Source organism: Dromiciops gliroides, chromosome 4, assembly GCF_019393635.1.
Source record: "Dromiciops gliroides isolate mDroGli1 chromosome 4, mDroGli1.pri, whole genome shotgun sequence".
Lineage (NCBI taxonomy): Eukaryota > Metazoa > Chordata > Mammalia > Microbiotheria > Microbiotheriidae > Dromiciops > Dromiciops gliroides.
In genome coordinates this window covers 202,026,254-202,052,880 of record NC_057864.1, presented here as the reverse complement: position 1 = coordinate 202,052,880, position 26,627 = coordinate 202,026,254, and the positions used below count along the sequence as shown (strand labels likewise).

The window sequence follows — 26,627 nt, the reverse complement described above, 5'->3', positions numbered from 1 at the left end:
CACCAAACCTCACTCCTCTCCAGAGTCATCTGGGTCCAGTGGCAAGATAGATATCAAGACAACTGGAGATGGCCCTGAATGTTTAAGGAAACGGGTTAAGTGACTTGCCCAGGGTCACACAGCTAGTAAGTGTCTGAGAGCAGATTTGAACTCAGGTCCTCCCAACTTCAAAGCCAATGCTCTCTATCCACTGTACCACCTAACTGCCCCACCTTCCCTATAATTGTAGAGAACAATACCATCCTCCCAATCTCTCAGGCTCACAATCTAGGAGTCATCCTGGTCCTCACTATCTCTTATCCCCCGAATCGAAAGCCTGTTAATTTCACTTTTACAACATCTCTTGAATATGCCCCTTTCTCTCCTCTGACACTGTAGGCCTATACTATTGTAATAGCCTTAGCATACTGGTGGGTTTGACTGCCTCAAGTCTATTCCCACTCCAATCCATCCTTCATTCAACCACCAAAGTGATTTTCCTAAAGTGCAGGTCCAGCCATGTCTGTCTGTCTGTCTCTCTCTCTTTCACACACACACACACACACACACACACACATAACCATACTCAATAAATTCCACTGGCTCCCTATGGCCTCCAAGATCAAATACAAGATGTTCTGTTTGGTATTTAAAGCCCTTCATAGCTTAGTTCCCTGCTACCTTCCCAATCTTCTTAAATCTTACTTTTCCAACTCTTTGCACCAATGACGCTGGGCCTACTAGCCATTCCACACACAAAACATTCCTTCGCTGGGCTCTGGGCATTTTCTCTGGCTGTCATCCATTCCTGGAATGCTCTCCTTCCTCCAATCTGCCTACTGACCTCCCTATAACTCCCTTTAAATTCCAGTTAAAATTCATTTTTTTACTGGAAGCCTTCCCCAACTTGTATTAATTTTAGCTCCTTCCTTCTATTAATTACTTCCCATTTATCCTGTATATAGCTTACTCTGTCTATATTTGTTTACACATTATTTCCCCCATTAGATTACAAGCTCTTGTAGGGTGGAGACTGTCTTTGCCTCTTTTTTCATCCCTAGCACTAGCATAGTGTCTGACACTGAACTAAGTATAGGCACTTAATAAATATGACTGATTGAGTACTTGTGAGACTATTTTGTCTTTTAGGATTTCTTTTGTGTATAGCAAAAAATACCTGTCTCATACCCAATTCATATTATACACTGAGTACTTTCTGACTTGCTTCTTGGGAAAACCATAGATATTAGACTAAACCTAAACTAAATTGTCCCCAATGCGCCAGGACAGGAATTTAGCAAGCTGAAGAGTGTAAGAAAAGGGAATCTAGCCCAACTCAAATTACAACCTAAGGACCACAGACCCTTTCCATCTGATTTGAAGCTAAAACTTCCTACATGTGTCATGTCCTAGCATATGAAGTCCTTGAAAGAAATTACTATGTTACTTTCCATTTGTAATCCCCAAAGTTGAGTACAATGGGCACTTTAAAATGCTTTTTCATTCATTCATTTGTGTATTAGATGTTTATACTCCCTCCCCATAGAAACTGAGTTGGGGAATTGCCATTTTAAATACCATGTAAGAATTTTAAGGCCAAAATGCTAATGCATTTCTTTGTAGTAAGTTTAAAAGGACAGTCATGTTGTGTTTTTTAAAGACTCTCGGAGAACAATTTTTATCAGTTTTTAACTCTAGTGCTCACGTCGGCAGCACATATACTAAAATTGGACCAATAACAGAACAGAGAAGATTAGCATGGCCCCTGAGCAAGGATGATACGCAAATTCATGAAGAGTTCTTCACTCCAGAAATGCAGTCCACAATCCAACTGTGCTAATAGATATCTTTTTATACTTAACTGCCAAAGGGACTCATATTCAGACAAAGCAACAGTCACAATTGCATACAACCAGTATATGGATTGTTCCTAATCAAGTGAAGACTGTCAATATATCTGGTCATTTAGTTCTGAACACTGTTAATAGTGTTATTAACTGATATTCTCCCATGTTAACTCTCTCTATTATTCTTCAAAAAAATGTTTTCAATCATGCTAATAAAGCTGTTTTTTTTGAAAGGACAAATTGATAAATAAAAATCCCAAGAGGATCACCTCCATCTGACTACCTTTGATTGTCACTTAATAATCCAAGGCATCTGGGGGCAGCTAGGTGGTGCGGTGGATGAAGCACTGGCTTTGGATTCAGGAGGACCTTAGTTCAAATCCCACTTCAGACACTTGACACTAGCTGTGTGATCCTGGGCAAGTCACTTAACCCTCATTGCTCTGCAAATAAATAAATAATCGGAGGCATCTTCTTCTTCTTTTTTTTTTGCGGGGCAATGAGGGTTAAGTGACTTGCCCAGGGTCACACAGCTAATAAGTGTCAAGTGTCTGAGGCCGGATTTGAACTCAGGTCCTCCTGAATCCAGGGCCAGTGCTTTATTCATTATGCCACCTAGCTGTCCCCCCCCCCCCCCCCCGGCATCTTTTTGATGTTCCTTCTTAGCTGCCTGGGAACACTCTTGCTCACATTATTTGGTTATTATCCTATATATCAATGTAGAGGGTTTTTAAAAAAATTATTCTGGTTTGCACAAATAATTTTTTTAACCCCCCCCTCTAATGTTTTCCTCCTCCTTCCAGAGAGTCATGTTTTATAAAGGAGGGGAAAAAAATCTCCGGAAAAGTAACCAAGAAATGAAAACAATTTGATATCATATGCAGTATTTCCCTCCCAGCACAGCCCACCTCTGTAAATAATAGGAGGCGCTACCTTCCTAAACCTTTTCTCTGGGTCATTATCATTGGTCATGGTAATTGGATTGTTTTGTTGTTCTTCTCCTTTCCATGTGTGCATACTGTTGTTGTTGTCACTGTGTGTGTTGTTTTCCCGGTTCTGCTTACTTTACTTTCATGTAAGCCTTCCCACGCTTCTCTGTATTCATCACGTTCACTCTTTTTTATAGCACAGTAATATCCTATTATACCTATCTAGCTTTACTCGCTTCTTGCTTTCCCCCCCCCTTCCCCCCTCAAACCAGTTGAGGTTTTCCCCTGCCTTTCCAATTATAACCTTATAGATAAGTATCCACCTGGGCCCAAAAGGTCTCATAGAACCCTTAGTATGACATCACAGAAAAGACCCAAGAGTCAAACCCTCCTGTTTAATCAACTTCAAGTAAACTGGGAAATGGCTTATTCTTGTATTCTCATCTTCCTTAACCAAGCACTGAGCTCAAAGATCCCAAAACATTGTGGAACTGGAGAAGAGAACATTCTTGACTCAGATCAGAGATGAGGCATTTCCTATACAAAAAAAGAAAGCTGAGAAGCTATCTTTGGAGATGTTATACCAGCATTTCAAGATATCATGAAGGGGCAGCTAGGTGGCACAGTGGATAGAGCACCAGCCCTGGATTCAGGAGGACCTGAGTTCAAATCCATCCTCAGACACTTGACACTTACTAGTTGTGTGACCCTAGGCAAGTCACTTAACCCTCACTGCCCCCCCCCCAAAAAAAGATATTGTAAGGCAGGAAAGACATGAGACACATAAGGAAATTCACTGCATTGTTCTCACTGAGATGCTGACGAGGGAGCAATTACAGTTCTTTGGTATGTTTAGGAGTATCCAGAAACGAGCATATGGCTACTATATGGTAAAAGATGGTGGAAGGAGAGAATGGTGTTGGCCACTGTGGTCAGCTGCATATAAGGAAGGATAAGGTGAGCAGTGGGAAAGAATGGCAGAGGGTAAGTTGAGGTTCAGAAATACTGGTAGTGGTGGCCATGACATGTTTGCCTTGGACCTCCTTTGGTATCTGCTCTGTGGTATGCATGAGTGAAGGGGTGATGATGAGCATGTGTACTGAATGAGGATACATGCTCTGGTTATCTGTACTAGGACCTCCTCCATAGAGCACATAGCAGCAATGGGAACAAGCAACAATAGACAGCTTTGAGATCTAAAGCCAATATTACTCATGTGAGCTTGTACCTAGTATTTCCGCCTAAAGGAGACTGCCTAGGGTGGAGGGTAGAGGGTGGAGGAGTAGGAAACAAAGCAAAATCTTACAGCAATGCCACTAAGGTAGGTCTCTCCTCTATTTATGTATTTATGCATTTATTTATTTATTCATTCGTTCATTCGTTCGTTCGTTCATTCGTTTGTTTGTTTATTTTTTTTTTTTTTTTGCGGGGCAATGGGGGTTAAGTGATTTGCCCAGGGTCACACAGCTAGTAAGTATCAAGTGTCTGAGGCCGGATGTGAACTCAGGTACTCCTGAATCCAGGGCCAGTGCTTTATACCCTGCACCACCTAGCTGCCCCTAGGTCTCTCCTCTAAAAGAGTGGGAAAAGTGGTTTACTTGGAGTCAGAGGTTCTGGATTCAAATCTAAACTCTGTTCTTTACAAACTATGTAACTCCTGGCAAGTCACTTAGCATATTTTGGCCTCTATTTCATGATCTGTAAAATGAAAGAGTAGAACTAGAAAACCCTCAAGGAGTCTTCTAGCTCTAAGTCTATGATACTATAATCCTCCCTACCTTTTGATGGGCTGGTATTACAGGAGGTGCTATAGGGCCTGCTCTGTGCCTAGGCAAGAATCCTTGGCATAGCTGCTCCACAAGAACCAAGAGACTGTCAACAGGAAGGCATTTGGGCTTATCAGTCATGTTATTTTATAATCAGGCCTTTTTTTCTTTCCCCCTTGTTTCTGAGGAAGCAATAGCTTTTCTCTTTGCCACAGCAAAGTTGTCTACTTGATCCAATCTCCCCCTGCCCCCTTCATCTCTGCAAGTGTGTCCTTTTGATTATATTCTGTCTCTCTACCTTCTACTTTGCCATATTATCTTTAAATTTTTTTTCTTGATTATTATCAATTTGACAAAAATAAAACCAATGTGAATAGTTTCTTATACAAAGATAGACTGGGTGGAGGGGGAAGGTCCGTGCATTTGAATGGAAAAATTTTAATTCCATTTTTATTCTAATGTCTAACTGAAATTTAGTATTTCCTTCAAGTATGAGTTTTTAAAAAATTCATGAGGAAAGCACTGGCCCTGGATTCAGGAGGACCTGAGTTCAAATCCAGCCTCAGATACTTGACACTTACTAGTTGTGTGACCCTGGGCAAGTCACTTAACTCTCATTGCCCCACCAAAAAAAACCCAACCAAACAAAAAAATCATGAGAAGTTCACAGGTTTCACTAGATGGCCAAAGAGGTTCATGACACATAAAAAAGGTTAAGAAACCACTAGCCTAAACATATTTTCTGCCAGGGAGCTCTCTAGTTTTCTAAAAGTCTTTCTTGAATAAGTGAGTTCTTAATCTCAGTAACTGAAGTCCTTGGGTTTATCAAACATTATGCTCTTACATTTGACTATTTCTGGGTCTTGTGTACCTAATTTATTTCCCTGACCAACTTTTCTATATTGTAACCAGTACCAAAAAGTTTACTGATTACTACTCTGTAGTATAGATTGAGGTCTAGTACTGCTAATGTTTCTATCCTTCCCCCTTTTTCCTAATAGTTTCCTTCAGGTTCTTGAACTTTTATTGGGAACATTATCTTTTTTCAAAGAAGTATGGAAGTAATCAATTGGGGAATGGCTGAACAAGTTGTGGTATATGAATGTAATGAAATTCTATTGTGCTGTAAGAAACGATGAGCAGGAGGGGTTCAGAGAAACCTGGAAGGACTTGAATGAACTGATGATGAGTGAGATGAGCAGAACCAGGAGAACATTGTACACAGTATCATCAACATTATATGTTGATCAACTGTGATAGACTTGATTCTTCTCAGCAATACAACGGTACAAGATAGTTCCAAAGGACTCATGATGGAAAAGGCTCTCCAAATCCAGAAAAAAAAAAAAAAGAACTGTGGAATATGGACTCTGATTGGACCATACTATTTCTTTTGTTTATGGTACTGTTGTTTTTCTTTTTTGAGGTTTTTCCTTTTTGCTCTGATTCTTCTCTTATAACATGATTAATGCAGAAATATGTTTAATGTGATTGTACATATATAACCTATATCAGATCACCTGCTGTCTTGGGGAGGGGGAAGGGAGGGGAGGAAGGAAAAAAATTGAAACTAGAAATCTTAGAAAAACAAATGTTGAAAACTATCTCTACATGTAACTGGAAAATAATAAAATACTTTCATAATTTAAAAAAATCTAAAAAAAAGGAAAGAAGTATGGAAGTAATTCAATTTCTTGAAATCAGTAAGTCTAACAAAAGAGTAGAGAATTTAGGACAAAAGACAAAAACATTTTCCAAAACAGTTCTCTGAAAAAGAAAACACAGGAACTTCAATACAAAAAGGCAGAGACAAGAATAAATTCCAAACTAGGATTAAAAAAACACAACAGAATTAGAATATATGAGAACTCCATGAACAAGACATTGAACTTAAAGATATGAGGCAAAAAGTAACCAAAGAGGGGAAAAAAACCTCCCAAAAAACATCATGAAAAAGAAAACCTTAAAACCATACTGTAATAAAGCACACAAGAAAATTGGCCAGAAATATTGGAAGCAGATGGTAAAGATTGAGATAATTCATACAACACCAAGAGGAAAAAAAAATCATTGTCAAACTTCAGAATTACAATATCAAACAACAAACTGCTGGCAGGGAGGAAAGCACCTTTCACATTCTAAGACAAGTCAATCAGAACAGCATAGGATTACTCTTTGTTTACAATAAATCAAAGGAAAAATCAAAATATGATATTCCAAAGAGTAACAAAATTCAGCTGACACTTTAAAATAAATGTAATGGGAAGAAACAAATAAACACTGAACAAAAAGGAAGAATTTTAATGATTCCTTTAAAATATGCCACAGGCAGGCAGCTAGGTGGCACAGTGTATAAAGCACTGCCCTGGATTCAGGAGTACTTGAGTTCAAATGCGGCCTCAGACACTTGACACTTACTAGCTGTGTGACCCTGGGCAAGTCACTTAACCCTCACTGCCCCGCCCCCCAAAAAATGCCACGGGCGTGCAGGGACTGGGGAGAGAAGGCCGGTATTTAAAATGAAGAGCTAGCAGTTGCCATGAAGAAACCCTAGAAGTTTCCTCAGTACAAAAAGAGGGCGAGAAGATGTTTCCTCTCCCCACTATTATTTAGCACAGAGCAGCTAGCTAGCAGAGGGAATAGAGCACTGGCCTTGAAGTTGGGAGGACCTGAGTTCAAATCTTACCTCAGATACTTATTAGCTCTTGTGTGATCCTAGGCAAGGCACTTAACCTCAAATGTCCTAAAACACGAAGGTTCATCTCTCGTCATCATGATATAAGTCTTACCACTGGACCCAAATGGCTCTAGAGGAAAGAGTAAGGCTAGTGACCTTACATAACCCTCCCTCACTTAAATCTGATTCACTATAAGTCATGATATCATCCTGATGTCATGGTCCTTTTCAAAACGAAGGACAAACAACAACAATTATTTGGCATAGTTCTATAAATGTTAGTTATTTCTACAGCTAGAGAATATAATTAAAAGCCATAAACATTAGCAAAGAAAAGAGAAAATTATCCCTATGTGTAGATGACATGATAGTGTATTTAGGAATCCCTCAATACATAATCAAATAAATGAATGGAGCAGATTAGTAGTTTCAGTAGGATAGCAATATACAAAATAAATACATCAAAATCGCTATGAAACTGTAACCAAAACCCAGGAAAAATTGCAATAAAAGGAATTCTACTCAAAATAATTAAAAAATGCATAAAATATCTGGAAGTTTATCTACCAAGAAATATAAGATTTCTCTAAGTATGATTACAAAATACTCTTTACAGAAATAAAAGGTGACATATTTTGAGAGATATTCAGGATATTCACTGAACATAACTGGGCTATGTCAACATAATAAAAGTGACAAAACCACCTAAATTAATTCATAGATTTAGTCTGATACCAATGGAATTACTGAGAAGATACTTTATAGAACTAGACAAGATAAACTCACTTGGAAGAGTAAAAAGGTCTGCTATATCAAAAGAAATAATGAGACAGTATGAATATGAGTATAGCATTATTTGTTTCTCAACTATATTATAAAACATTTAATATCAAAATAGTTTGGTTTTCGTTAAAAAAACAACAGGAAAGTAGAGCAGTAGATCATTATTACTAGATAATCATATAACAAATAACAAACAACAGTAGCCCAGCATTTGGCAAACCCAGGACCATAAATAACTAGGGAAGGCACTCCATTTTGATAAGAACTACTGGGAAAACTGAAAAGTAGTTTGTCAAAAATTAGACCAACATCTCACACTATATATTTTAATATCTTCAAAGTTGACACAACATAAAAATTCACATCATAAAACATAAAAGAATGAGAAAAAGTATCTTTTACAACTTCGGCTAGGAGGAGAATTCTTAACCAAACAAGAGATAGAAAAGATCATAAAGATAAAGATGGGGACTCTAATTATATAAAAATGTTTTGCATGAACAAAAGCAGTGATGATGGAATAAGAAGAGAAAATCCAGAGTATGAAAAATATTTACATCAGAAAGAAAGTCAGATATCCAAGATGCATAGAGAATTGACACAAATATGTAAGACCAAGATCTATTCCCAATTACATAACTGATTTGGCATAAACGGCTTTCAAAAGAAGGGTTGCAAACTCTAAATGATCATGTGAAAACATGATTCAAATCAATAACAGTAAAAGAAATGTAAGTTATAATAATTCTGAAGATTCACCCAACACCTTGGAAACGGACAAAGACAAAAAATCGGAATATTCAATGTTGCAGGGGCTATGTATTAGGCACACTAATAATATTCAATGGATGTCCTAAATGGTACCATTATTATAAATATTAATTTGTAATTATGCAAGAAAGTGAATAAATTTTTCATATCCTTTATCTCTGAAATCCTACAATTTAGCAGATTCCCCAAGGAAGTCGAAGACAGGAAGTAAGATTCAGTGCATACCAAAATATTCATTGCAGCTTTCTTTGTCAAAGCCAAAGGTTAGACACAAAGTATGTACCCATCAAATGGTAAATAACTGAAAAAACCCCAACCCTTTTGTATGAATGTAACAGAACATTATTGTGAAGTTAGAAATGAGAAACAAGGAATTCAGAGAAACATGGAAAGATCTACATGAACTGATACCAAAAAAAATAAGCAGACCCAAAAGAACAATATACACAATGATTAGGACAATGATCACTAAAAAGGAAGTCAAACTCTAGGTAACTGATCAATAGATCACTCAATCAACTACTATTAATTAAGCACCTACTATGTGCCAAGTATTGGTCTAAGTGCTGGGATATAAGTACCAAAAAATGAAACAATTCCTATTCTCAAGGTGCTTTTATTCTAATTGAGGAAACAAGTATATATAAAAATATATACAGCATAAATATAAAATTAATAAATACAAATATATATGTAAAATAGGTAAATTCAATGTAGTTTAGGAGGGCACTAGCTATTGGGGGAATGAGGCAAGGCTTCACGCAAAAGATTTAAAAACCAGCAAGTGTCAAAAACTAGATAATTCTGGTACCTCCCTCCTCATGAAAGAAAAACCAGGAGACTACTGGGACAGAATGTTGCATATAGATGAGATCATTGCATCAAATATTTTTCTTTAACTGTGTTTTTTTTTTTTTGTATAGAGAAATTCTAATCCAAGGGGAAAGAGAACTTGTTTCATCCTCAGAATTGACTGTGATATAAAAACAATAGGCGTTAATCAATAATTTTTTTTTAACCCAGCTGGCATTTGAGGCCCTTTATAATCTGTCTCTACCCTAGCTTTCCACCTTTATTTCACATTACTCCTCCTCATGCAATCTATGTTCCAGTGAAACAGGACTGTTAGCTATTATTCTCTCACTTTCCATGCATATTTTGCATTTTACTTATTTTTTACATGTGTTAATATCTGTTCCTCCCATTTCTTCTGACCACTCTCCACTCCCAAACTTTACTGTTTTGAACGATAAAAACAAGAATCTCATGACAAATAGATCAATAAAACAAATTTCCATATTGATCATATTGAACAATGTATGTCTCATTCTGCCTGCTAAATCCATCCAATCTGTGGAAGGAACAGGGTAGTGGCACCATGGTTTATCATTGCATTGATCAGAGTTCTCAAGTTTTTCAAAGCTGTTTTTCTTTATAATGTTGTTATTATATAAATTGTTCTAGTTCTACTCATTTTACTTTGTATCAGTTAAAAGAGTTCCTCCCAATTTTATCTAAACCATTCCACCATTTCTTATACCATAATAGTATTCTATTACATGCATGAATCATAAATTGTTCAGCTATTCCCCAGTTGATAGGACCCCCTTAGTTTCTAGTTTTTCATCACCACAAAAATATCTACTTCACAGGTCTTTGTGTTTATGGGTGCTTTTCCTCTTTCTCTGACCTCTTTGGAGAATAAACTTAGTAGTACTACTGGGTCAAAGGGTATAAATTTTAGTGATTTTCGGGGTATAGCTCCAAATTGTTTTCCACTTCCAGGCATTAATCCAATTCATCCCTCATTCCTAGAATATACGCCCTCTTCAACATCACTTCTTGGGAACCCTGTCTTCTTGCAAGGGTCACCTCAAGTGCCACCTCCTCCGTGAAGCCCTCTCCAATTCCTCCAGTTGTTTAGCTCTCCCAACTACCCACCAGCTGTGAGCCACCCTATGTAACAAAGGAGAAAAAATAAAGAACAAAAAGCAATTTAACAAAACTAATGAATGCATGAATTGAATCTGATGGTCCACATAACGTTTCACACCCACAGTTCTCCCATAAACACTAACCTCTACAAGGAAAGAAGATACATGTATTTTCTACAGGACCAACCTTGCTCATTTTATTTGCATAACATTCTTTCTAAAACAACTAAAATGCCAAAGCCATTTTTTAAGATCAGGGAGAAGCCCCAGATGATTTATTAGGCTGAATTGCCACATGTAGGTACCAAATGAAAGGTAGCAGGTACCTACAGGGGCCAGTCCACACCTGAGAGAGGTTGTGTAAGGCCAATGTTCTGAGGATACTTCCTCTGGTTGATTGGCTGCTCCCTTTGGCTCTCATACAAATTATCCCAGTACAGCTTCTGCAGTGTTGAACCAGGTATTTCTCAGCATTTGGAAGGGTCTTGCCATCATTTTCTGTCAAACATTTTATTACAAAGCTGTTTCTGGAAATTTTAAAAGAAAGAGACATGGTACAGAATCCCTCTGAGAGAAAGTCTGTAAATTGTTATTTTCCTTTTAACTTATTGTTCCCAATTCTGCATTTCTCTCCAGTTAATATCCTTGTGGTCTCAGACCTCCTGAAATCTGGTTTTAAAATCTGTTAAGCATCCTGTACATTAAGGAAAATGACTCCCCAGTCATTCAAATGAGAGATCATGCTTAGTAAATAAAACAAACCTAAGTGCTGAAGATTCCCTGCCAGAGAGATTATATGGGTTTGCCCACCTAACTGTAGCAAATGAAATGTGATGCTCAAGTGTCTCCAAGTTTTATATATGTAATTAAGAATGGAGGTAAACATTCTCTTCTTTGGTCTTTCCCAGGAACCTCTGCTAACAGGGCATTAGGAAGTCTAGGCTCAGAGATCAAAATCCACTCTGCACTCAGTTCCAGTGCATGATGAAAATGTTGTCCTCTATTTGCATATACCTTGCTAAATGAGCTATAGGGCCTCAACTGCTTCCCAACTACAGCCTGTCAAGGAAGCAAGTGGCAGCTCATTAGCTCATGGCGAAGTATTCAAATCGCATTTTTTTTGCTGTAGCCTTTGCCATCTCTTGCTCTATTGCTCAACACTCTGTTGTCAATTGCAAAAAAAAAAAAAAAAAAAAAAACTTAAAAACCTGACCAAGCCAAAAGACTAAACTGGCTTAATACAATCACTGGCAAGGAATAGTTTTGTAATCTTGGTTGAATAAAAGAATGCCACTCAGATGCCAGGGCAGAATCTCTGCTTACGTCTTTACTGATGTTTGTTTTTTCTCCCTCCCTCCCTTTCAGACCAGGCCAAAATCAGTTTAGAGGCAATGGAGGGAAATATTTTAATTAGTCTATTAAATTTAAGTAGCCATGGGACATGGGGCCAAAAAACAAAAGAGCTCTATTCTGGTGACTTACATAGATACAGAAAAACAGGCTATAAACTTAAATTTGAGTGGTTAATACTGCTGCGTCAAGCCTATCAGGTAAGCTGAGGACTTGGCTATCACCACAAATGTAAAGCAAAGGCCACTGAGGTTCAGTGGAGAGGGTGACTTCAGTGAAAGTTTCCTCCATAATAAACATCTCATTAGGTCTCCAAACCAGCCCATTTAATCTTGCAACTGTTCACAATCCTGGATTTATAGCCAATCCCTAACAACTCATCATTTGAGTGCATTTAATTAGTACTGCAGGCTAATGGGCCACAACCATGCCTAGCTAACCCAAAGAGACAAGTGCAGCCTGAAGGGGAACTTTTCTCACATCCAATTTCCCAGAGAAAGGTAAGGGACTCAGGGGCCAGATCAGTTCTTGCTTGTTTGCAAAGATCTTCCATTAAGAACCGCCACAGTTGGAGGAACCTAAGGTTTGGTGGTGTAGGGGAAGTGGAGGTTGTGTGTCCTGGGCAGTGCACAAATGTATAGAATGTTCCTGTGAGTGACTGTGGAAAAGGTTGTCAAGATTTCATTCTTGCCTGAGATACAAGGTAATCACATGACACAGAAGGACTTAGATCCTAATCAACATTGGAAGACAGAGATGGAGAAACAGAAAACCTCAGAGAGAGAAAGAAAGGAAGACCCATTTTTAATCAAGCCAAGATATACCACTGGCTTATAGGAAGAGGAAAAAGGTTACTATAGCAACGCCTTCAAGCTGTCCTATTTGTCGGCACTGGCATTTCAAAAATGCAGCCCATGGAGTTACATATGACCAAAGAGAAAAATACAGAACCAGCTAGCTCCTGAGTCACTCCTCCAAGCCTAGGGCTGCCAGAAGGTGGAGAATGGGATATCCCGATGAGCCCACGGGCACTGCTGTTCAGGACCACGGAAAGTTCCAGGGAGGCCACTGACATGGGCTGGGTCCTTATCTCATAGACTCTAAGGTTCGAGAAGGCCCTATTCCCTTTTCCTCTCCTTCTGCTCCTGCTTTTAAGATCATCAGGCGTCTTCATTTCCCTATCCCAAATTGCTGGGCAGGCATGGAAGAAAGTAGAAAACGCCTGCTGATTTAACACTTTCCCCAGAGAACTACCACTGATAGAGCCAATTCAACAAACATTCATTAAACACCGGCTATGTTCAAAGCACTATGCTAGGTGCTGGGTATACAAAGATTAAAAATTACTCAGTCTCTGTCCCCGAGGCCTGCAATCTAATATGGGGATATGAGAAATATATAAATGAATATGAGACAAACTAGAATGCAATAAACACAAAGGTGAAATGCAGACAAAGTGCCCTAAGAAATAAGATTACTTTCAAGGTGTATGTGAGGGTGGGGGAAGAGGTCATGGAAGGTCATTTAATCAAGTGATTAAAGAAATGGCACTTGAGCTGGGCCCTGAAGAATAAAGATTCAGTGAGTGTCATCAGAAAAGGATTTCCATAGGCATAAAAGAGGAGAATGTGCATTCCAGGCACACAGAGGAGATCTGCACAGAGGTACGAAGGTAGAAAAAAGCAGGGTGAGATAAGGGAACAGCAAATGGTCTGGCTAGGCCAAACAAGAGTGTGAGAAGGAAAGGAAGGTGTATCAAGAGGGGAAAAAAGTAGGTTTGAGTCAAACAATGTATCCTCTTATTTTCCAGGCTAAGGAGTGTGTATTTTATCCTATTGATAATAGAGAACCACCATTAAAACAAACAAAAAGAGCAAGCAAACAAAAAAAAAAAAAAAAACACAAAGGGCAGTGATATGATCAGACCTGAAGATTCAAAACATTATTTTGGCAGCTGTATGAGAGAGGATTGAATGAGAGAGGAGAAGCAAGAAGTGGGGAGATCAGTGAGGACACTTAATAATAGTCTAAATCAGATGACAAATCAGTTTCAGGAAGTCCATGATCTTGGATGGGAAAAGTTATATTTTTATTTTCACCAACCTTTGGTTTCCTTTGTAATCCTATGCATTTTATTTTATGCTTTTAAAAACATTCTTCTGAGGAGTTCACAGGATTTACCACACTGTCAAAGGAGTTCATGGTACAAAAAAAGTCTATGTGAAAGATGATAAAGGTCTGAACTAGGACAGCGGCTGTGTGGCTGGAGAGAAGAACAATGCAAGAAATACTTGAGATGTAGAATGAAAAGGATTTGAGAACTGGCTGGATTGGGGGGAAGAAGGTGAAGAAGAGAAGAGTGAAAGATGATTCAATGAGAGTGACTAGAAGGACAGTGGCACCATCAGTAGAAACAGGGAAATTGAGGGGAGAGGCAAATTTGGGTGAGAAGATAGTATGTTCAATATTGAACAATGTTGAGTTCGAGATCATAGAATCTTCAGAGTTAGAAGGGAGCTTAGAATTCATCTAGTCGCACTCCCTATCCCATGGAGGATTATTCCCTGTTACAACCACCAGGTAGGTAGCCAATCTCTTCTTGAACATTTTTAATGTCAAGGGAACTCACTACTTCATAGGAAAGGGTTCTAATGTTGCATAGCTCTATTTGTTAAAAAGTTCTTCTTTCCATGGCACTGAGTAGAAAAATGGAGAGAAAACAAATCAAACTCTATTATAAATAACATGCTCAAATGAGTTTTTGTATTTCAATTATCTTCTATTAAGTGATCTCAAAAACTCTGAACAATACATGCATGCTCCTCATCTCCTTTTCTAAGCTAAAGAAATGGAGAGTTGAACACCCTCCAATAAACTGCCCACTGTACATATGGCCACAAGTTCACATTCACTGCCTGGTCCCCTAATTCTTCAAATCATGCTTAATTAATTAATTTACAAGTATGAAAATGTTCCCTAATTTCAGATAAAGATGAACTGGGAGATCTTATCTACCAATAAAGGGGGAAAAACCTGGGGCAGAGAGAAAAAATTGGAAACAAAAACCAAATTCCTCAATACATATCTAAATAGTCTGGCAAAGCAAATTTCTTCATTAAAAGTGGGGCAGCCAAAGAAATCATGGAAGGGGGAAAGGGACCCACATGTACAAAAATATTTATAGCTGCTCTTTACGGGGTAGCAAGGAATTGGAAGTTGAGGGGGTGCCCATCAATTGGGGAATGGCTGGACAAGTTGTGGTATATGAATACAATGGAATACTATTGTGCTGTAAGAAATGATGAGCAGGAAGAGTTCAGAGAAACCTGGAGCGTCTTACGTGAGCTGTTGATGAGTGAGATGAGCAGAACCAGAAGAACATTGTACACAGTATCATCAACATTGAGTGTTGACCTACTGTGATGGACTATATTCTTCTCACCAATGCAATGGTACAGAAGAGTTCCAGGGAACTCATGATAGAAGAGGATCTCCAAATCCAAGAAAAAAAAAAGAAAAAAGAACTGTGGAGTATAGATGCTGATTGAACCATATTATTTCTTTTGTTTTGGGTGCTGTTGTTTTTTTTTTCTATTTTGAGGTTTTGCATCACTGCTCTGATTTTTTTCTCTTGTAACAGGATTAATGCAGAAATAGGATTAATGTTATTATGTGTATATATATGTGTGTGTATATATCTATATCTATATCTATATGTATAGAGATATATAGACATAACCTATATCAGATTACCTGCTGTCTAGGGGAGGGGGGAGGGAGGGGAGGGAGGGAGAAAAATCTGAAATTGTAAAGCTTGTATAAACAAAAGTTGAGAACTATCTTTACATGTAACGGAAAAAATAAAATACCTTATACATTAAAAAAAAAAAGTGGGGCAGCTAGGTGGCGCAGTGGAAAAAGCACGGGCCCTGGAGTCAGGAGGACCTGAGTTCAAATCCAGCTTCAGACACTTAATACTTACTAGCTGTGTGACCCTGGGCAAGTCACTTAACCCTAATTGCCTCACCAAAAAAAAAAAAAAGTGGCTAAAAATGTATGCCACTTTCTGTATTCTCATTTCATTCCCTCTATCAGAAGGTGAGTGGAGTCTTTTATCTTCATTCTTTCAGACTCCTGGTTTATCATCATGTTCATCAGAGTCCTAAAATCTTTCAAAGTTATCTTTCTCTACAATGTTGTTGTCATGGTATACATAAATTGTTCTCTTTTCTCTAACACAGGAAAAGTGCTTTGGAAAGGAAAACTTACTCTACACACGTGAGGCCTTGTTATTAGCAGGAATCAGCGGAGTGAAGAAACACTCATTTCCACGGGAAATGGCCAAAGCTGCAAAGTGATCTGCCCAACATCATGCAGTTTGCTGTGCCTGAGTCAGCAGTAGAGAAACCCAATCTGCTGGCTCAGTCCTGTATAAATGTGTTTAATTAATTTTAAAAGAAGAAATGGCAGGGGGTTTAGAATGAGGACAGATTAGTGGAGTGCAGTGTCTTCTCTGATAAAACAAATAAAGATAAACCAAATGAGCCTAAGTAATGGGGGGAAAGGTTTTTGTGAGGCTCAAAGTACTAAAAGTCGAAGTGCTGGGATTAACTGTCATGAAACCTGAGATACTGAAAATTCCAAAAGTCACCAATCTTTGACTCAAGGACCAGGGTCTCTGAGAGTTTATATAATTTCAACATAAAAAACTCTGACATCTACAAAAAGGACAAAATCTACACTTAAAAAAACCCATAAAATACAAAAAGAAAAAGCTGCCTTCCTTCAGCAGCTGCCTCCTAAATCCAAGGGTAATAATGGATTTGGCAGGATTTTCCTAAGGGGGAACCAGCACAGTCCAAACCAGTCTGCTGTTCCACTTCCCAAGTGTGCATTAAAAGCAAGTTTCCCCATTGAATAGATTACCAAGATGGAATGAATAACTCAAAGCCCTCATGAATAATAGAAGCTACTAAACAAATGTTAAATGTTGCATAAAGAGACAGAATTCTCAGCACTTCAGCAGTTAGTGAAAATTTCAAACAGGGCTCCAGCAGCTGCTCCAAGTTCAGAGCAATCAAAAAGGGTTTTTATGACTGCCCCAATTGTTCTTCTCTGATTCTCACACCTTCTCTTCCCTGGTTTGGGGAAATTAACCCAACTCCACACCTGTTACCACCTAGGGAACGAAGGACCCGTGGGGTGTTTTGCCAGTGACATGTTTTGCCCAGCTCAAGGTGAGGACAGCTGAACAGGTACCAAGGATTCTCACTGCAGGGTGTTCTTCCTTTCTGAACCTTTTCCATCCAAAACAGTGCAAGGAAGCTACTTGGGGTGTCTAAAGAGCAAAGCTTCTCAAATTCCTTTTCACTTGTAAGTTATGTAAAGTCAGGGACCATCTAATTTTAACTATCTCCAACTGCTCTCCACGTAATTCTTTGAATGCACTAAGTGCTTAATAAATGTGTATCTGATGGCATCATTAGCCCAAAATACACACAGCACTACTCAGAACTGCAGGTTTAAATAACAACCCCCTTTTTTTTTTTTACAGTTGCCATCTTTGTATAATTGTTCCCCATTGTTCTCTATGCCATGTCCCTTCTAAAAACCCAGCTCTTCCAACCCAGTGACAAATAAAGCCAGAAAAGACCTTGGAAGTCACCTAAGCCGAACTTCCTTGTTTTACAGATGAGGAAACTGAGACAGAGCAAGGCAACAAGCATTTACACTATGTACCAGGGACTGGGCAAAGCCCAGACGGGCTAAGAGATTTGCCCAGGGTTGAAAAGTAAGTGGTAGAGCTGAACCTTGACCCTGGGTCTCCACAAATCAAATACTGTTTCTGCTACTTTATGCTAGGCCCAGCTCAAGGCTCAGGAGGGCCCTCAGTGGTAGAGCCAAATAGAAGCCTCTTCAAATGCATAATGAGCTACAGTTTCAATGACTTTCAAAATATGTCCTTGGCCTTTTGACTCCCCTGCCTAGATCCTTACCAGGAAGATCTGTCTCATTGACTTATTCATGCCTCTCATTTCAGCATCATTCCTATTCTTTATCACACCAGTTTCTTGTAAAATGACTTTTAAAAATCTGCTCTCTCATGCCATCATTACCTTCTTAGTAGGAGTTATCACCAGCAGGCAGGTTGACATCATCATCATTTTCCACATGAAGTAGAGAGGAAATTTTCAGATGCCTATAAAAATTGAAGTGCTGGCCGCCTCCTCTCCTACACTCACCACCCATGGAGGGTTTTTCTCCTAAGTGGACCTTTTGATGAATGTGCAGGGCTGTTATCTGAAGGAAGCCTTTGCCACACTAATCACATTTATAAGAAGTTTCCCCTGTATGGGGGATAATAGGCTGGTGCTTAGACAAAACTTGATTGGTATCTGAATTCAATTCCACACTGAATTCCAGATTTCCCTGATCATAGGCCGCTAGAAAATCTGCAGAAGGGCAGTACTTGTGGTCAGCTTCACACTGTCACTCAGATTCTTTAGCCCCACCCCCTGGGCGACATGAATGGATAGGAAAATTTCCCACAGTCCCAGGCCCTTGTAACATCAATCAACCCCTGTTACATCATCAGTTTCACCCTACCCCCACTCTTGTGACATCAAATGGGAATTTTCCCACACTTCCCCCACTCCCTCTGACATCATATGGGACTTTTTTCCTCACACACACCCAGTGACAACAGACAGTTTTCTCTGACCTCTGAAGGAGCTGCCCTGCTACCTCGAAAAGTCCTAAGAACCCTATGTGAAAAATAATTACTAATAGGCAATATCTTGGGGAGATTCAGAGCTCTCCCCCTTCTCCCTAAGTCCTGACTAGTAAAAAGTTCAGTTTCTCCTCAATAATAAGATTTCATTAACTCTTCATCTTGGTTGGACCCCACACAAACATGCAAGGAATTTAATCTAGGGTGGGGAAACTCACTGTGTTCTACTCAAGCTCAGGTAGAGACAGATCCTTTTGTCTAGATAGCAAAGGTTCCTCATCCAAGGTGTCCAGGGTAAGTCACTTATGGGGGAAGGGCATCACTCACCCCCATTGAAGAGGGAAGGCATTCTTAATAATAAGATAAGCCAAGGCTAGAGATAATCTCTCTGTGCAGGGGTCATTTCTTGGTTCCACTGACCACCTACTGTTTTTCAAGAATATATAAACTCTGGGTCTGCCTGCCATGACTGTCTTTGGTCTGAGACAGCCAATGACCATCCTTTTATTAATAACCTGCCTGCTTAATTAATAAAATTATTAAATTACCCAGAAACTATGTCTCTCAAATTGTTAATCATCACACCTACTTCAGCTAGTCTTGCTCTAGAGGAGCTGCTTCCATTTCCAAAATGTTATATAGTTTATGGTGATTCCTGGGAATGTAAATCTCTCGACAAATCTGGATTTTACAGATCTTGTTGGTCTTGTTTCCTTAGAATTGACCAATCTATCTGACTGAATTTTACAAAAGTTGAGATGTTTCCTTGGGACTGACAATTTTTTTCTCTCTCTGGACTGTACAAACATTGATTTTATTTCTGTGGGGTTCATGACTCTTTTCTCAGGGCTATTTTTATCAAACATTGCCTGGATCTCCCTGGAATAAATAAGGAAAATGATGAGTTTCAGGCACTGTGAGGGGTTGTCCTGACTCAAGACTGCACTTATCAGCCATCTATTTCTGTTGTAGATGTAATAGAGGGCACGGGAGATTGTAGCACCAAGGGATAAGGAATACTGTGTATAGAGGGATTAGTAATATATGTGAAGCAGAGTGAGGGTGGGATGGAATAAATCATGAGGATGGAGGAGGGGGCGCCAGAATCAGGGATAGTAACAGGCAATTGATAGGAAAATGTGGCTAGGCAGCGCTCTGAAGAAAAAAAAAAGGTGGGTCAAGGATTGGAATGAGCCAAGGGAAAGGAGACTAGAAAAAAGTGGGTAGGAGGTGGTATGAAGTAGAAAATGGTGGTAGATTACAAGGGGGATCTTTAAAAAAAAAAAAAAGAAGACAGGTGCATCCATTTCTCTGTCAAGTACTGACATCTAAGTAGCAACAGGCTCATACCTTCAGATGAACTGAAATGGTGTAGCTAAATTAGGCCACATCATGGTAAAAAGGGGAAGGGACTCAAGCCTAAGGGATGAACAATGAAAAGCAGAGACTCAAAGCCAATAAAAAAAAAAGGCTGCTTGGCCACAAAGACTACAAGGCAATGATAAAGCAGTTTAGTAAATGAAGTTCTGTGTCTTTCCAGTGGGCTACTGATGAATATAAGTGAAGGAGTTCTTTTGCAATCTCTTAATCAAGGGGTCCATCTCCCTCTGATCCCAACTGTTAATGTTTTCTCTCCTCAATCTATATTATATTTAACTAGGTTCATATTGATGCTGTGCATATTTGCTAAATAAATTTTCTCTCTCCCCTTAGAATGGAAGTTCCTAGCAAGGAACCCATTCTTTGTACTTGCAACTCTACTACCTGGCACATAGCAGGCACCTAATAAATGCATTTTGATTGACTGATTGATTAGATGAAGTCAAGATTCTGGACTGTGCTCAGGGTATTAAAGTTTTTTCTCAATCTATATACACTTAATTAGTAGGGGAAAAAAACCCCTATTTTCCCAAATAGACCACAAGGAAGGATGTCAGAAAGACATTTTAAGATCAACACATGCTTTATCATCTTGGGAGGAAGCTACAGAGATGGTACAAAGTGTTACAAGTTCAGTTCTGAAATTTTGTCAGATTTGTCATACTATCTCAGATGCATAAATACCTCAGGGCATGAAAAGTATTAAAGGACCAGCACTTTAGGAGGCTTACTCAAAGACCAAGAGATGAGAACTTTCTCTAATGGCAAAGTAACTTCTAGAGGTTCCTCTCTTCCTATTTCCCTTTCACTCCCCATCCTGGAATGAATGAACAAGGCTGGAGCTGAGCAGAATAAGTTCAGTCCAACCCAAGGAACCCAAACAGCAAGTTTTTATCGACTCTTCCCTATACATAGACTAAATTCTCTGTCATCTCTACCCAGCTTCCCAGTGTTTTTAGAAAAGTTATGGGGGCAGACAGCATGTACACACACACACACACACACACACACACACACACACACACACACACACACACACACACACACATTCAGTCATCACCAGAGCTTAAAGCCTGAGAGCCCAGATCAACTTATCCTTTCCCAACCTACACCTAACAACCCCCTAGAGTCACCATTTGATGAAGAACAGTTGGTAAAGCCATTTTAAAATGCCAAATGCTAACAAGAGGAGTAATCACAATGATGTAATGTTTACTTAGGACCAAACCTGGTATACAGTAAGCACTTACTAAATACTCATTGACTGACAATATTTGTGAAGTTCAAACAGCACCGCTATGCTATGTCTAAGAGACCACTTGGTAAAGTCAGATTAAAAAAAATGGAAAGCCCCCACAATTATTCTTATAGTAACCAAGTCCCTGTCTACAAAATTAGACAAACAATTCAGATGGGGTATATGGTTAGGATGAAAAGCTTGCCTGAATGAAGTCCAGTTCTACCTATCCGGATCGAAAGCTCATTCTCATGGAAAGGCAGGGGAGATTCAGCATTGTCTTTCTCCTTCATTGATTTGTAGTCAAAGCTCATCATTAGGGCCATTTGGGAGTCCTCAGCTATACCCTGAAACAAGAAGCACCAAAGTCAATCATGATATCAATCAGTGAATAATCAACAGCATTTATCAAGTGTCTGCTATGCAGGTCTGGGCTGTGACCTATTGCTGGCCAATCAATGAGGGCCAGAGTTATTTAGGTTTAAGGAGTGGTCCTTAGCAGACCTCTTGCAGGTAAACCCCAAGAAATCCTATGAGGTTTCTGCAGACAAATTCGTATTCCTTTGGGCAGAGCTTTGAAGGTAAGAGTATGATTCCCCATATGGAAAGAGGGAGAGAAGAGACAGGACAGGACAGGACAGGACAGAAACAGAAGGAACTGCATTGTCCAAAAAGAGCAGGCCAGTTGGGTCCCCAGTGGGACAGCTGTTACTCACAGAATATTGGTTGTTATTTGTCCTTAGTTGTCAAAGAGGACCATGTCATCAGGGAGGTGGTCATGACTTGCAGTGAATTGGATCTGAGGGAGGGCTGTGCAGTCACCAGCCTCACTCTCTCTTCCAGAGCCATGTGAGTCTGGTGGCAAGATACATAGCAGAACAATTGAAGATGGCCCCAGATGCAGTGGGAGACCTGGTCTCTTGATGGCTCAGAGGGGGCCTAAATAGCAATTGTATCTCTTTTGGTCAAAAACCCTGAGGGTCTTTCGCCCCTCCCCTTTATCTTTTTTTTTTTTTTTTGACTAAGTAAAAGAGGCCTTTCTTTGCTTACTTTCTTACCTAGCCTAAATCACTGAATGGGTTGTTGCCTCAGGCAAACTGAGACCTGGGAAAGATCTTAGTTTAAAAAGGCCAAGGTCTCCCACTGCATCAGGGCCATCTCCAGTCATCTGATGTATGTATATCTTACCACTGAACCCAGATGGTTTCAGAGGAGAGTGAAAGGCTAGTGACTGTGCACAACCCTCCCTGACTTTATTTTATTTATTTATTTATTTATTTATTTATTTTTTGGTGAGGCAATTAGGGTTAAGTGACTTGCCCAGAGTCACACAGCTGGTAAGTGTTAAGTGTCTGAGGCCAGATTTGAACTCAGATCCTCCTGAATCCAGGGCTGGTGCTCTATCCACTGCGCCAACTAGCTGCCCCCATCCCTCACTTTAATCCACTTCATTACAAGTCATCACATCACCTCCCAATGTCATGGTCTTCTTCAAGAATGAAGGACAAGCAACAACAACAGCTATGTAGGTCACTCACCATGCTACACATTTGGGATAAAAAACCGGAAGTGGAACATAGTCCATTGGCTCAAGGAGCAAGTAACAGCTATTTATTAAACATCAAACTATGTACAGGGAACCGTGCTAGACACTGGGGATACATCCCCTGCCTGGAGTGCTCCCCCTCTTCATTCCTATCCCAGGTGTCTCTGGCTTCCTCTAAGTCCCAGCTAAAATCCCATCTTCAACAGGAAGCATTTCCCAACCCCCCTTTAATGTTAGTGCTTTTCCTTTGTTGATTATTCCCTAGTTATCCAGTATATAACTTGTTTACAAATGGCAGGGGCTGGTTTTTGCCTTCCACTTCACGAATGCTTATAAGACTGACTAACCACAAATAGAATGTAGGAGATAACAAGAACTTATATAAGGATATCCATGTGAGATTGAGAGATATATAGATACACACACACACACACACATTTATATATATATATAAATCGAAAACAAATTAGCTAAATACAAGGTACTTGGGGAAGAAGAACACTAACAATTAAGAGGATGAGAAAAAGTTTCCTAAAAAAAGATGCGTTTAGGGGCAGCTAGGTGGCACAGTGGATAAAGCACCGACCTTGGATTCAGGAGGACATGAGCTCAAATCCAGCCTCAGACACTTGACACTTACTAGCTGTGTGACCCTGAGCAAGTGACTCAATCCTCATTAGTCGGGGGGTTGGGGGGGGGAGGCTCAGGGGAAGATGTGCTTGAGCTGAGTCTTAAAGGAAGAGAGAGAGTTTATGAGGCCACAGTAAGAGGTCGGTGCATTCCAGGCATATTGGCAAGCCAGTGAAAGGCGTGGAGCTGGGAGGCAGAGAACATCACTTGTGAGGAGCAAAGACAAGGCCAGCTTGACTGGTCTGCAGATACAGGAGAGGGGACAATGTCCAATAAGGCTGGAAAGATGGATTGGGGCCAGGTTGGGAAGGGTATGAAAAGCTGTACAGAGTTTATATTTTATTCTACAGGTAATAGTGGGTTGACTGAGTAGGGGACTCACATGGTCAGACCTGGAAAACTACCTTGAATTTGAAAAAGAAGAATTAATGAGGACGGGCAGCCTAAGGCTCATAGGTAAGTGCTCTTAGTTTCTGGCCAAGCAGCAAAACATTATTTAGGAGACACCAACCTGTGCAAGATATTGGTGCTAGCTGGTATAAGGAAGCTATGGGGTGCCATAGTACACAGAATGCTGGGCCTGGAGTCAAGAAGACCTGAGTTGAAATCTAGCCTCATACTAGCTGTGGGACCTTGCACAAGTCACTTAACCTCTTGTCTGCCTCAGTTTCCTCAACTGTAAAACGAAGACAATAATAGCACCTACCTCCCAGGATTGTTGTAAGGAAAAAATGAGATACCATTTGTAGCTACCATTTGCTTAACACAAGGCCTGGAACATAATGGGTGCTTGATAAATGCTTGTTCTCTTCCCCTGTAAGATATCTGCAACATTCAGGGACTAGTTACTGACATTTGCCCGCACTGGTTCCTGGAAAACCACTCCCTTCTCTTCCTTCTCTTCCTCTCTTCCTCTCTTCCTCTCTTCCCTTCAGTGGGAAGGTAAATTCCTAGCAATCTGGTCTGGATGGACTAACAGGTTTGTTGGGGAGGAAACTGACTCGTAGAAATGAGCTGTTTGGGTTACCTTTGAATTGCATATGTATTTGTTTTTTCCAAATAAGAGTTGCCTACAATCCTATGTGTATGTAAGAAGAACGATAAGTTATTCCTGTGTGGTTGATTAAAAGGTGTGTTTGGGACATGCATTTATGTGGGACTGTGAGGAAACATAAATGTCTATAGTCTTCATTTTCAAACATCCTCTCCAGATTTGTTAACAGAAATGGTTTCTACCTCAGGAGAAGGATCTCTCATTAGAAAATTTTCTCTTTGCTGATTCCCATTATTTCAATGCAGGAAAATTCACTTGGGAACAATAATTATGTCTATAAAAATAGGAAACCTGATTCAGTGACTGAAGTCATGTATTTTAAAATGGAACTAAACCAAAACAGACTAAATGGATTTTAGGTCTTAAAATCTAGATGGTGACTTTACTCTTGTTGAAACTGACTTGTTCCCCCCATGTCTTCTCCTTCTTCCTTTATGCCAGTCTTTTGGACATCCCTTCCTGTTGATGTCTTCTCTATTTGTGCCCTTGATCTAGGCCCTTATTATCTCTTTGAAGAGCTTGCCCAATCAATCATTCCTTCTCTCCCTCTCATCTTCAATCTCTCCATTTCTACCAGTTTCATCCTTCCTGCCTACAAAACATGTGAAATTTTCCCCTATCCATAAGAAGTCTTCATTTGGTCCTGCTATCCCCTAAATCTATTGCTTCTCTTACTGCCTTTATTTGAATGGCAACAATGGAAAGAGAAGGTAAATTCTTAATGAGTCTGTATCAACCATTAGCTCTTTGGTGACATTACTAGCTTTGTTTGGGAAGGATATTGATCCTCCTTGTAGAAATGAGCTGTTTGGGTAATCTCTGAATTTCATGTATATGTTTCCGTAAATAACAGAGAGTTACCTATAATTCTATGTGTCTGTGGGAAAAATGGGAAATAGCTATTCAAGTATGGGTGAGCGAGCAAGGTATGTTTAGGTCACGTCTTTATTTTTTTCTCTGCTGATTCCCATTATTTCTTTACAGGAAATTCATTTGGGAATAATAATCATGCTTGTGAAAATAGGGAACCTGTCACAGTGATTGAAGTCATGTATTTTAAAATGTAACTGAACTAAAGCTGACTTTAAATGGATTATAAGTTTTCAATCTGGATAGTGACTTCAGTCTTGGTTCTGTCACTGACTTGTTCCCCTCACTGTCTTCTCCCCTTCCTCCTTTCCTCTAGTCTAAGATGAGGAAGATGAAGTCAACCCCCCACTGGTACCCTTGATACACTCCTCTACTATCTCCTCTAAGGGCCTGCCCCACCAAATGTTCCTTCCCTTCTCATCTTCACTCTCTCCCTTTCTACAACTTCCCTCTCTGATGCCTACAAGACATGGGAGGCCTTCCTCTCCACCATCCACATTCATATATGAAGCATCTTCATCATGCTGTTAGTTCCCTAAGTACCAAAAGAAACTCATTACATGACAGTTTCACCTAAAAGGCAGGGATATCCTATGCAGAGATACTAAGAATAGTATTACAACTGAAGCTTACAGCAGTCACCTTTGTGTTTCTCATGAAATCAAGAGAGGAAAAAATCTGAACAATGGCTGCTGAACAAAGAAGGAAAAGATGGCACTGCAGGAGAATTTTTACATTAGTTAGAGGTGATATTTCAGAAAACTTTGATTCTGCCCTGTCAGAACACTAGAACACTACTCTTCCACCCCATCTGGAACTGGCTAATTCTACTGTTTAGAACTAATAAGGCTAGTATCATGGGTCCTATCACCCACCCAGGTGAGTTAGTTTTATTCTATACCAGAACCAAAGCCAGTACTCTAAATAAGTGGGGTCAAACTTTAAATAGAAATGGGGGCCAGGAAAGCATACAGATGGATGCCTGTGAGTTACATATTGACTTAGAAAACCACATGTTAATGTTATCTAAGTATATTTATTTTGTTGAATATTTCCCAATTATTATATATATTTTGGCAGGGCAATGGGGGTTACGTGACTTGCCCAGGGTCACACAGCTAGTAAGTGTCAAGTGTCTGAGGCT

General features: G+C 39.6%; 1 protein-coding gene and 1 pseudogene across 2 annotated transcripts in view; one reads left to right on the top strand and one right to left on the bottom strand.

Moving 5' to 3' along the window:
* SLC39A11 (solute carrier family 39 member 11) overlaps positions 1 to 26,627 on the bottom strand; it is a 493,527-nt gene that overhangs the window by 313,486 nt on the left and 153,414 nt on the right. For both annotated transcript variants that reach the window (XM_044004208.1, XM_044004207.1), the window contains exon 5: positions 21,589 to 21,730. In XM_044004208.1, the coding sequence (XP_043860143.1) occupies positions 21,589 to 21,730 (142 nt within the window). The remainder of the gene's footprint in view (positions 1 to 21,588; positions 21,731 to 26,627) is intronic.
* Positions 1,677 to 1,789, top strand: LOC122726991 (annotated as a pseudogene).